Genomic DNA, 13,072 nt, shown 5'->3' with positions numbered 1-13,072 from the left:
TGCATGCCTATGAGTTCTTCATGTTCTGAAGGGTGTGTGAAGTCTGCCAATTCGCATTGGGCCAGCGTGGCAGACTATGGCCCAAACCCTTCTCACTCTGAGAGGAGACCCGTGCTCAATAGTGGGCCAGTAATGGGTTGATGATTATGATTGAAATATCATCTACGCTTAGCTGTCACAGATTTTATTTACTAACTAGCTTATGCTCGCGACTTCATCTGCGTGGACTACACAAATTTCAAACCCCTTTGAAATTTGAAAGGGGTTGAATTTTCGAAAATCCTTTCTTAACAGATGCCTACTAATGTGATAGCTATCTGCATGCCAAATTTCAGCCCAATCCGTCCAGTAGTTTGAGCTGGGCGTTGATAGATCGGTCAGTCAGTCAGTCAGTCCCCTTACCCTTTTATATATTTAGAAGAAGCTTTTAAGTCGTTTCCTATTTATGTACAAACTGCCGTTTAATTTCTCAAACAGTTTAGCCGAAGTTATGTTGGGTAAAGAAATTAAGGTAAAGTTTACGGACGCCTCTGTGTAAAGTGAAACGAGTTCACAAGCAACTTAGATACCACTACCAACCTACATTTTAATTAACGTAAAGTTCCTTATAAACTCAGCGGTACACAAAGTTGTTCGCAGATTAGAGCTGACAGACCGAATGCAGCGAATTTTTCTTCAGAATTGTACATTAGATCGGCATTATTGCTACTTTTAGAGTACTTTCATTTCGTTTTACTTACAATAGTTTGTCAAAAATTATAACCAGGATCAATAGTGCTGATTTTCCAATTTCCGCACTTACAGCCGTTTGGTGGAATTTTTCTCTTTTTACCATGAAGCGATGCGAGTATTCTCGCTCACCCACTTTTTAGCATCTTAGCTCAGGTGGATTACCATGCGCGCGCGAAATTAAAAAAGCGGGATTAAAATAGTCAAGTTTTGCGAGATTTTGCCAGCTTTTCTTGTGATTTTTCACATGCTACCTGTGAAATGGTAATTGCGAAGGTCGCCCAAGGGATAAACTAACCAAATTCTCTGCTGTTGTCGATTCCTTTTCCTTGCATCAGTGCATCAGGAGCAGAAAGAAGTGCGAATTTTCGGGAGGCGAATCATATCTGCTTTACCATGAAAGAGTTGTTACTCTTTCATGCAAAATACGCACACACATGATAAGTGATAAGTTTATCGAGGGTACATACACTACTAAAACCCAATAAGTCTTTATTGAGTGGAAGGAACTTATTGGGACTATACCCTCAAAATGCATATAAGTAATATCGTCCTTTAGCAAAGAAAAATTGAAGTTAGTACAAGCGCTCAAAGTCACCGAAATCATAAATCAAATAATAAGTAAGCATAAAATCCTGTCCTTTTACGCGGTCGTTAATAAGAATCACTGTTTGGTTGTTGGCGTATGAAGGTCGCAGGGATTTTATTTTACACATCGCCGGATCATGTTATACCTCCTTGGCCTATATAGAGTGTGAATTATTGTCTCCTTGCCCGGATATAATGAACATCTCAATAAAGAAGTTGATAAATTGACCAGTTTCGTGAGAGCTAACTTGTCATCGATAAAAAACCTCGCAAATGTGCTGGGTTTCTTAAAAAATGTTTCTATCTATATCCATTATAGGCTTTGAAATCATCCAATCGATGTGCCATAAACCGGTTTCATTAGAAAGGCAATAAAACGAAAATAGTTTTAGACCAATAAAACACAAAATGTATTTTTTAGCGTATCTAAGCACACCCGGGTATCCGCTAGTCTATTCTATAGGTCGTTAGGTTTAAAAGTTGTCACGACTCTATCATTATTTGTCGACTGTCGATGCGGGTAATCAAGACTTTCCATCGTAGGCAATCATTTGCGCAATAAAGTGCCAATGAAACATTAAATTATTCCGTTTGCTTTGCGATAGCCTATCGCCGATAGAGCGCGTAGTGCGGTCACATCAAACAGATTCGTATTTAATCTGCTGTTTTGAAAATATTACTAGTTTCAATGTGGTAATGAACATTCCCGATGTAATTACTGTTTCCATTGTCGTCAGAGTCCATCTTAGAATAAGCCTGCCCTGCGAAACTTCACCATGCGTTTTTTTCCGCAGAATCCTATGACGTGGATAGGACATAAAAATTGTATGAAAGCGTTCGCGAGTATAATGCGTGCAGCTTCATGTAATTTCCATAAATACGTCACAGAATTTTGCGAAAAAATTCGCACGGTGTTTCCCAGTGCGGAAGTTTACTTTGAAAGCATCTACTATCGTAGTGGCTACTAGATGCCCTCATAGTAAACGCTACCAAATTTCACTTATGCAAAACGACTGCTGCATTTCCCATAGTAGGTATAATTATTTAAAGTACCTATTTAGAAATTAATTACACGATCATGCGATGACCAAATGCATTAAGGGTCTTGAATGAATAATCGAAATTGAAAGATAATTGCAGTTTCAGTGATTTCCACCGAAGTTTCCATTAGACTTGCGATAACGAAAGAAAAACTTTTTCTTTTCAAATAATATGTAAGAACATAAATAAATTGTCTCTTAATCTGTAAAATATACAAAAACTTCTATTGACCATTTATTATATTTCAAAATTTTGAATTTGTTAAATTTGGAGGTAAGTGGGGAACAGTATTTTTTTCGACATTTTGCACGATAAATCAAAAACTATTATGATTATGCATAAAATAAATAAACAACACACATGACTTGAAAGAAGTTTAGGTAGTTAAGCTATGAATGAACTTAATAAAATTAAAGGACGGGTGACGTACTTATCCAGTGATTTGATACCTCCGTCAAAATAAATATTATAATGGAAACAAAGCCATATTTTACAATGAATAGCAAAGTGCAAAGTCAACAGATAAATAAAGGCGCCGTACCTATTTACAAAGCTTGTTTTCGAATTTTCAACATTAGTTTAAAGAATGGAGTTCCTCCACCGTCTGTGGGGGAAGGCGACCCAATGTAAGGCTTTAGAGGGGTCGAGTGGCCAGTTCGAAACTTTGTTTTTTGAATCTGTCTACCGAGTAACGTATTTTGCAGGTACGAGTAGTCTTAGGAATATCGGGGTTAATCTTTTAATGCTATCAGTTAGTTCGAAAAAGCTGTTTCTGGAACCAGACTGAAGTATTTAGAAATGTAGTTTTAGGTGAAAAGCTGTTAGGAACTTACTAAATATCTCTGAATTCAACAGAAATGCATAGCTTTGAAGGAAAACATTGCGAGGAAACCTGCATGCCTGAGAGTTATCCGTAATGTTCTCCAAGATCTATGAAGTTTTCCTGTCCACACTTGGTTAGTTTGACTAAACTATGGCTTTTCGCATTCTGAGAGATCTGAGCTCAGTAACGGACCGACGATGGGTTGAGGTTCATGGCGAAGCCGGGGCAAGTTAGCTTCTATTATAGAGACATAAACTTTTATGAATATTAAACAGGATGGTCACTTCTCGACGACAGCGTACTGTACCGTATCTACAGCGGGATTGTTAAATCAGCTGTTGGACTTTTGATTTGCTGCGAAGCTTGGCAATTGTTCAGTGGATCGAGCAGCATCGGTGACGTCGTTGATAACGTGAACGCTACGCTGATACATTGTATTGCTCTATACAGATACAAAAATATGGTGAGTGACCGTTTGAGGTGCTTTTGATAGATCAGTCAGTCAGTCAGTCACCTTTTCCTTTTATATATTTAGATTATTCATACTATCAATATTAGCTGTGTAATATCTGTCTGTCTGTCTTCTAGCTTTTCAGGCCCATCTGTTTGACGGATTTTGACAATTTCATACAAATATAGCTTGGACATAGCTATTTTAACGGAAAATCAAAGAGGACGTTCATGGACTCTTAAAAATCTCATCTCATCTATTTTGTACAAAAAAAAGATTCCGACGAATTGAGAACCTCCTCCTTTTTTTGAAGATTTTCCGTTCGGATACGCCCAGTGCACACGCGCTCCCAGTTGTGTTCAAATTTACATAATGTGAATATGAATTGTACCTACGAGTTTATACAACTGAAAATTGGAATATTATCTCAATAATGTTCGACTATATAAATACAAAAGTTTACATTCGCCGCTGAAAAATATTGAGTTTTTAAAAAAAATTCCTATCAAAGTTATCGTACAAGGATTATAATATTATATGGTATGCGTAGGAAGAACATATGGATTTCTATTGGTTTACATAATGTATTCCAACAGAATCTTATCAGAATCAGGTTGTCCATCCAAAAATTTTTGCCTAATGAGAGGGTTCGGTTAAAAATTTAGCTCAAATAAAATACCCCCTGAAATAAATTCCTGCCTACGGCATTGTCTATGATAGACAGACACCGAGGTGAATCCCAAGGTGTTTATTTCTTTTCATATTTTTGCAGCGCGGAAATAGAGTTATTTACAAGAGATTGGCATCAGCCATGGAATCGCCCTTTTTCTATACGTCTACCACCAAACGCAAGAAATTGGTAAAGTTCTGGGCATCGAGAAATGAAAGGTTCCTAAAATTGCTACTCGTTTTAGGTTCTTGTACTTTGGGTGCTTGGTAAGTAGCCTAGACTTTTTATGAAACATACCTACACCAAATACGAGCGGTGATCGTCAGTACTCAGTTAATCGTACTGGTTAAGTAGTTGGATTAACTGGATGAGACTTTATAGGTCTGAATTTCAAGCCTTTTACCAATCCTCCGTGCTTTGATAGCTAGTCTATCCCATCTATATACATAAACTGTGAAGCGAAGACCTATTTTATTTGTGTTCTGTGCGCTTAATAAGCTTCTAGCCCAGTTCCAAACTTGCGTGTTTCAAATTCCTACCGAACTTTACGCGTAATTAGTTGCAAGGAATTTTTCAAGTTGGTGTGCTTATTTGAAATTCCAAGTCGTTGAGAGCTTCGAAGTTTTAATTTAAGTTTGGATCACAAAGTGGTGAACAAAATTGCTGAGCGCAGGTTTTAGAGTGTTGCGTAGTTTTGCTACTTTTAAACGATTAGTTTTCCATAATGTTCTCAAAGGCGTGTGAAGTCTGCCAATCCGCACTTGGCTAGCGTGGTAGGCTATGGCCAAAACCCTTCTCATTCTGAGAGGAGACCCCGTGCTCTAGTGAGCAGGTGATGGGTTGATCATGATGATAATGTTGAGCTGAGCGGCCACGGCTTCGCTAGAGTGATATATTAGAAAATCGGTGATGTGGTGGGATTCGCAAAAATCTTGAAACAAGTATCTATTTCTTCATTTTTACCAAAAATTACCAATTCGTGGATATATTATGTAACTTGAAACATGACGGACCTACATACAAAATTTCATCCATATATACAGATATAACTTTTAAACCCCCTCAAGGGTGAAATGTTCAAAAATTCTTTCTTAGTGAGCGCCATCGTCATATACCCAAGGATCATTGAGTCAAAATTTCTAGTTTTTAACCCCAGGTGAGTAGATAGCTGATCCATCATTGCACAGCTCAGATGAGCTGTACAATGATGGATCAGCCAATCAGGCAGTTTAAGACGATAGTTTCATAAAATGTACAGATGAGCGAACGTGTCTCTCTTTTATCATTTCATAGCATGACCGCAAGACCACAATCTTGACAAAATATTTAGTCATATTGGATTTAAAAGTTGCGGAAGCTGGAGCACCACTTTTAAGGTAGACAAAGATCTTTCACCTAAGTATACAATATTAGCTTAAACTTTATTTTACAGGCATATTTATCCTCTAGTAGACGACATAGAATACAATCTGATGGTCTCAGCTCGATTCCCTTTCGAGTACCAGACTCCTACGCGGTTTCCCATATTCTATGTGATAGTGCTGATAGTTTTCAACTACGCATCTCTGTTCGTGATGGTGAACGATCTGATCATGCAGGCGCATCTAATGCATCTGCTGTGTCAGTACACTGTGCTTTCAGATTGCTTTGAGGGAATTATTTATGACTGTATGGATGACAAAAATCGTAAGTTTGTTCATCATTTTAGGTTGTGAAATGGCTCTGCTAGACATTTTAGCCTTTCCCAATGAGCAAGGCACACCTAGTCCTCAGTTTTCTTTAACAAGCCAATTATCCGCCTTCCGGTCGTAATTAGTCAAGGCCAAATCTTTCCAACAAATTTTCATAAAATCACACTCAGCCAGGAAATCAAAGGAGACTCTTGCAAAGAAGGATCTTCTCGATTGACTTAGGTCCATCGGGGAGCGAACCTTGAAGCAAAGCTTCCTTGCCCAGAAACTACTGCACAGGTGGCACTTTTGCTACTTGGACTATTTTAGCCCTAAAGACCAAGAACGCGTGCCATTATGGTGTAGGCTTCAGATCAAGGAAGAAGATAGGTAGTTAATTTTGTGCAAATTGGTGATGTAGTCGTATATTAACGAAATTAAAAACTATTATATTTTTGCTTTCAGGTATGCCCCGAAAGAAATTAGTCATTACGGATTCTTTCAAAGACGTTTATTTAAAGCGACTCGGCAATTTGGTGGCTCAACACCAATTCATTTTAAAGTTCGATACTTCCGTACTCTACAATTGGATTTTTTTATTAAGAGTTGAGACTTAAACGTTTTTTTACTTCCAGCAACACGACGGATTTAAAACGTTCCCTGAGTGGTGCTATGCTTGGTCAGATGGCTGCGAGTGCTATGCTTATATGTTTCGTTGGTTATCAAGCTACTGTGAGTTATTTATAGGGTTCCGTACCTCAAAAGGAAAAAGGCACCCTTTTAGGATCAATTCAGTGTCCGTCTGCCTGTCTGTCAAGAACCTTTTTCTAAGGATTCAGGAACGCTATGGGTCTTGGAGCAATACAAACATCAAGTTTCTAAAAATACGCCATCCAAAATATCGCATATTTTGAGGGTACCTACCTGATACTTAACATTGACCTAGAATCATGTTTGGAAAGAAGCAAGGTCTGACAGCACCAGTAAAGGAAAAATCGTTAACTTGTACGTTATATTATTATATTTAAAAAAATTGCTTTTACAAAATTACAGCAAAATAATATTAATTAATAATTACACGTATCTTTATACGATGCCCCCAGTGCGTAAGTCCGACTCGCACTTGGCCGGTTTTTTCTTTATGTAAAATGTGCTTGACGACAACCGATAGCGATAACGAGATCTAGACCTATGGAGGCTTTTAGTTGGAGCGCGATTGCCTAAAATTGGTGATCAAACGAACTTACCTATAAGTTACCTATAAGTTTGATCGAACTTCAAAATTATTCGGGTAACTTCCTTTGACTACAATGACGCTCAAAATTGAACATGAAACACAATGAAACTTCAGCTCTACGTGTTCGGAATACTTTGTCTATGTATTTTCAGAATTATTGTGTTCAGTGTTAATTTTATTTATTTTCGTTGCAGACTGCTGGTTCTAACAAAGTGAAGTTTTTCATGAGCTTTTTGTATCTCATGTACAATCTATTGGAACTGTTTATATTTTGCAAATGGTGCGATGAAATCAAACTACAGGTTGGTTTAAATTCAATTTTACTTAGGGGTATGTAAAATTTGTAATTCTTTAGAATTACGAATTCTTTCTAATTTTGCCAATACTTTGCTAACAATGTTAGACAAGCTAGCTGACTACCCCGGCCTCGCACGAGTGGAATTTTTAATTTGGTGGTTGGGTGGAATTGCCAAATATCCCAAATAGTCCAAAGATCATTTTTCATGGATCTAACTTTTTAAATGACGGACTATCTATCATACAAAGTTTAATTCTTTCACCAAAGGTTGCATGTAAGACATTGCTTGAGCAATAAGGCCGCCTTTGCACCCTCTTGTTTAGTTCTTCTGTATCTTATATTGTTCTCTGTGTATATTTATATTTTTATATATTTTATATTTTATTAAGGAAAAGGTGACTGACTGACTGATCTATCCACGCACAGCTGAAACTATTGGAAGGATCGGGCTAAAATTTGGCATGCAGATAGTTGTTGTGACATATGATAAAGAAAATTAGGGGGTTGAATTGTATGTAGTCCACGCGGACGAAGCCGTGAGAAAAAGCTAGTTCTAAATATAAATAAAAAGTTTTGTTCTTTATTTCTCTGGGGCGGCATTGCCAAAATCTTGTGCCTACTACGTCAATAGGAAAATTCCAAAACAAAGCAAATTATTAAAAAGCTTTAACAATAGAGGTTTGTATTTACTTTTACAACTAACTTGTATTTTCAGAGTGAAAACATCGGTAAATCGGTGTACTGTTCAGGCTGGGAGCATGGCCCCGCCACGATTCCAGGAGTGCGTTTGAATCTGCTAATCATAGCCAGTCGGGCTCGCAAGCCACTAGTGCTCACAGCAGGCGGCTTGTTTGATCTATCACTGGCTTCGTATACCACTGTAAGAGCTAAGAGCAAGAGCGAATAGAGCTGATCGCAGCCAAGCGCTAGTCTATAAATTAAAAAAAGAGCTACATACTTCACGAGCATATACCTACTCAAGTTTGTTCTTGGCTTATCATCGTCATCTTGATCAACACCGGCTCACTACTGAGCATGGATCTCCTCTCAAAATGAGAAGGGTTTAGGCCATACTCCGCCATGATGGCTAAATGCGGATACGTAGACTTCACACATCTTTGTGGTTTCCTCACGATGTTTTTATTCACCGTTATGTGATATTTTATTTATTAAAACGCACATAGCTATGAAAAGTTTGAATTGCGTGCCTGGGATCAAACCCTCAGCCTATCAAATTGGAGGTGGTCCTGACCACTAGGCTATCACGGCTTTATTCTTCTTCTGTTCTTGGCTGTAAAGCACAAAATCACGTCCGATTGCGAATGGTCAAAAACACCGAGGGTTCCAAACGCATCCTGGTCTGAAAAGACCCCCCACAACAAACCTAGCCGGGTATTCTTTTTATTATCACTATTTGATTTTATCAGTGTAGGTACCTACTGACCAGGAGCATTTCGATACAATATGTAGGTACTATAACAAATTAGAATTCGATTATATGTAGATAGATTGAATATAGAAAACGGATGTTGGTCATCTGAACAAAGCGATCTATATATATAACGCGTAAAATTTAACTCACTTTGGTGTCAAATTTCATGTCAAAAGTACGATTTTAGTCCTTATTTTAAAGGTGAATCGTACTTTTCACATTACAGTTGACCCACAGAGTTGAAATGGCGCGTGAGGAGTAATTTTTTACGGACTATACTTATTTATGTATAAACTCCACCCTAAGTTAAAAAAATACATATTTTTTGTTTCAGTTAGTGAAGACTTCTTACTCTGCTATCACTGTCTTACGAAGACTACAAAATGAATAATATTTACTATAGAAAAACCCTATATTTAGAGTTAGAGAAACTAACATCATCATCATTATCATGATCAACCCAGCTCACTACAGAGCACGGGTCTCCTCTCAGAGTGAGAAGGGTTTGGGCCATAGTCTACCACGCTGGCCAGGTGCGGATTGGTTGACTGAAGTCTACGAATCCGCACCTTTGAGAAAATTATGGAGAACTCTCAGGCATGCAGGTTTCCTCACGATGTTTTCCTTTACCGTTAAAGCAAGTGATATTTAATTACTTAAAACGCACATAACTCCGAAAAGTTAGAGGTGCGTGCCCGGGATCGAACTCCTGACCTCCGATTAGAAGACGGACGACCTAACCGCTAGGTTATCACAGCAAGTGAGAAACTAACATTAGATACAAAATATCAAGAAGGCGAACGATGATCAATCGCAGCACAACGCGACTGTTAACTGCAAGACAAGAAGTCGGACGGCACAGACACTGAATGAGTACGATTTCTAAAAAAAGAAGTGAGGAAACCAACAGCACATGACTTCAGGGGGTGTGAGAACTGACATAGCAAGCGCACCGGGCGCGCGGGCTGTGATTACAAGATTGGCGCTCTATGAAACAAAATACGAAAAGAACTGTTTAATATCGTGATGCAGACATTTACAGTACATATTAATTACATGCGCATAGTTAACATTTTAGTGCATAATCACTATCAAATAAAATACAAAATATAGGTATTTTTTTTTCATTTGTTTTCTTACATTAAACCTGATTTTACGCAACACCAATAATCCATACTTAATATTATAAATGCGAAAGTGTGTCTGACTGTCTGTCTGCTAGGCTAGCCTTTCACGGCCCATTTGTTCAACGGATTTTGACGCTTGCCTTCCGGGGAAGGACATAGGCTACTTTTTATCCCAGAAAATCAAAGAGTTCCCACGGGATTTTCAAAAACCTAAATCCACGCGGACGAAGTCGCGGGCATCAGCTAGTAAAATATAACTAGAATATCATAAGAGTTTACATGATATACGATAGGGCGAATATTATAATATTGTGTACGGGACACAGCTGTGCTGACATCGCAATGGTGTCTACAAGGAGGTTCTGTGTTTACTGACAACACAAACCCAACGATCACTGAAAAGAATCATCGCACCACAAAAAATCGAAACTTTGAAACAACAGAAATCCTTAAATGATCAACGGAAAAATCATTTAGGAAAAGGAACCCTTTTAGGATCACTTTGTTGTCTGTCTGTCTGTCCGTCTGTCCGTCGTGTTGTCAGTAAAACCTATAGGGTACTTCCCGTTGACCTAGAATCATGAAATATGGGCGGTAGGTAAGTAGGTCTTATAGCACAAGTAAAGAAAGAAATCACACCACAATCTGATTTGAGAATACTTTCCCCAAAAAACATACCTAATTATTTTTACTACTCACATTTTTTTTGTATCTTTATTCTGTTCCACTAATTAGGTATATTTTCTTATGTCAGACCATATAACGATTTTTTGTTTCGTTTAACCAAAAAAGGCAGAGTTAGTTTCCTTATGAGCTACAAATGTTTATGTATGAGTGTCATAGTATATGATAGCATTAGTAATCGTGACTAAACTGGACTGCAAATCGTGACTGCTTTTTGTCGAATATAATGTAATCAGCAAACAAGATAAAATAGTATGCATTTCAACATGTCTACTAAAGATACTCTACTATCTAGGTACGAGCCTTTCATCATCATCACCATTATCATCGTTAACCGATTTAAATGTCTTCTGCTGGAGATACTTCTCTTGTAGAGTCTTCCACGCATGTGCTTTGGAACCACCTGAATCAAGCGGCTCCCTGCGACTCGTTTGATGTCCTCTGTCCTGCATCTACGAACCCACTGCAGGATTCGGTACGAAATTGCCATTCTGCAACTTTGGAACCACAACGTATATCAATTTTTTGAACTATACCTTATATGCCCTGCCTATTGCTACTTGAATAAGCTTTGATAGCCTAGTGGTTGGAACGTCCGCCTTTTAATCGGAGGTCGGGGTCGATCCCGGGCACGCACCTCAAACTTTACGAAGATATGTGCGTTTTAAGTAATTGAATATCACTTGCTTTAACGGTGAAGGAAAACATAGTGAGGAAACCTGCATGCTTGAGAGTTCTCCATAATGTGCTCAAAGGTGTGTGAAGTCTACCAATCCGCACATGACCAGCGTGGTCTACGGTCAAAACCCTTCTCACTCTGAGAGGAGACCCGTGCTCTGCAGTGAGCCGGCAAAGGGTTGATCATGATGATGATGATTGGTGCTTCAGCTTGCAACCCCTTGAACTAACTTTTTGATTTGATCGCGTAGAGAAACTCCAAGCATAGCAATGAACCAAAAGCTTACTTTGCTGTAATCTGCTGAAACAGGTCGAATCTGTATGGTGCAACATGCAGCATGCGAAATGCACCGCCCGCCCTCCTACTGCTAAACATGCAGGAAGAAGCAGCCACCTGGCAAGCAATACGAACCACCACCACACAAATCCCGAACACACTCGACGCACGTTTCGCCCCGACACCGGAGCATCCTCAGGAGATGTATACAACATCCAAGCATAGCTTTTATCATCACCCGCTGAGTGACTCTATGAGCTTTCTTATGAGGCTCATAGTTAGTGATAGCGGCCATAATCTCGAATGCACAATTAAATATCGCCAATAGTGCCGCCTTTAAAAACTAAAGTTAGTTTGAGTTGTTATCAAGAAAAATGCCACACCTCGGCGCTGCCGTGTGCCTTGTGCTTACTCCATCAGTCAAAGAACGCTTTACTGGTCTCTAGTGTCCACCTTAGAGTCAAGTTTAAAAGGTTGTGGTGGAAACTAGGGATGCTTAGCTCCACTTTGCTCATCTATTAGCGTAGCTACAATGGTCCGCGACAGGTTGAGATACACCCGCACATCAACCGCGCTCGCCTGCACCGGATAAGCGCGGGGACTGTGCGGATGTGCGGGGCGTTCCCTCCCCGGTTGCTATCTCAACCTGTCACGTACCTACTATTGATACTCTCATAGTAAACGCTAGCAAAATCAAATAATGCAAAAGGACTGCAACATTTCCCATAGTATAATAATAATTTTAAGTACCTATCTAGAAATTAATTACTATTCATTTGTGCGACCATGCGATGACCAAATGGATCAAGGGTCTTGAATGAATAATCGAAATTGAAATTTAATTGCAGTTTCAGTGATTTCAACCAAAGTTTCCATTAGACTTGCGATAACGAAAGAAAAAGTTCTTTTGTTCAAATAAAATGTAAGAGCATAAAATTAGGCAAGAATTGTTTCTTAATTATTGGTCATTCATTCTTAGCACTCAGTTCGTGTTAGCCAAAAATATACGGATTTCAGTCATTTTTAACCGACTTCAAAAAGGAGGAGGTTCTCAACTCGTAGGAATCTTTTTATGTAGGTATGTTCCCCGATTACTGGAAGATGCCTGAACCGATTGGGTAAATTCTTTTTTTGTTTGAAAGTGTACTCTCAGGTGGTCCCATATAAATTTGGTGAAAATCTGATGAACATCCTCGAAGATAGAACATAACGGAATCCCTCAACGGATGTAAAATGCTCGCATTCAGTGTAACAGCTTAGTGAACAGTAGGTTTTTAACCAGGCATAGCCATCGATATAAATGACAAGATGTGGTCGAGCGAACAACATTTTTCACGGTTTTGGAACCAAATAAATCAGCGCCTCCT

General features: G+C 38.7%; 1 protein-coding gene across 1 annotated transcript; it reads left to right on the top strand.

Annotated features, from left to right (window-relative positions):
- Positions 1 to 1,177: 1,177 nt before the first annotated feature.
- LOC117986907 (odorant receptor 4-like) lies at positions 1,178 to 9,985 on the top strand. Its single transcript, XM_034973870.2, has 9 exons — positions 1,178 to 3,062; positions 3,457 to 3,644; positions 4,405 to 4,568; positions 5,735 to 5,988; positions 6,438 to 6,534; positions 6,608 to 6,704; positions 7,404 to 7,511; positions 8,223 to 8,387; positions 9,274 to 9,985. The coding sequence occupies exons 1-9, from the start codon at positions 2,945 to 2,947 to the stop codon at positions 9,328 to 9,330; spliced, it is 1,248 nt and encodes a 415-aa protein (XP_034829761.1). The 5' UTR covers positions 1,178 to 2,944; the 3' UTR covers positions 9,331 to 9,985.
- The last annotated feature ends 3,087 nt before the right edge of the window (positions 9,986 to 13,072 follow it).

Source organism: Maniola hyperantus, chromosome 12 (assembly GCF_902806685.2).
Source record: "Maniola hyperantus chromosome 12, iAphHyp1.2, whole genome shotgun sequence".
NCBI lineage: Eukaryota > Metazoa > Arthropoda > Insecta > Lepidoptera > Nymphalidae > Maniola > Maniola hyperantus.
The sequence above is the reverse complement of the archived record's forward strand: the minus strand, read 5'-3'. Positions and strand labels throughout refer to the sequence as shown.

Bases quoted from the DNA above. Each gene is read 5' to 3' on its own strand.
- LOC117986907 (XM_034973870.2), top strand. From the start codon at position 2,945: ATGGAGTTCCTCCACCGTCTGTGGGGGAAGGCGACCCAATGTAAGGCT. The intron at 4,569-5,734 runs GTAAGTAGCCTA...TTTATTTTACAG, and splicing joins TCTTGTACTTTGGGTGCTTG to GCATATTTATCCTCTAGTAG. The intron at 5,989-6,437 runs GTAAGTTTGTTC...TTTTGCTTTCAG, and splicing joins CTGTATGGATGACAAAAATC to GTATGCCCCGAAAGAAATTA.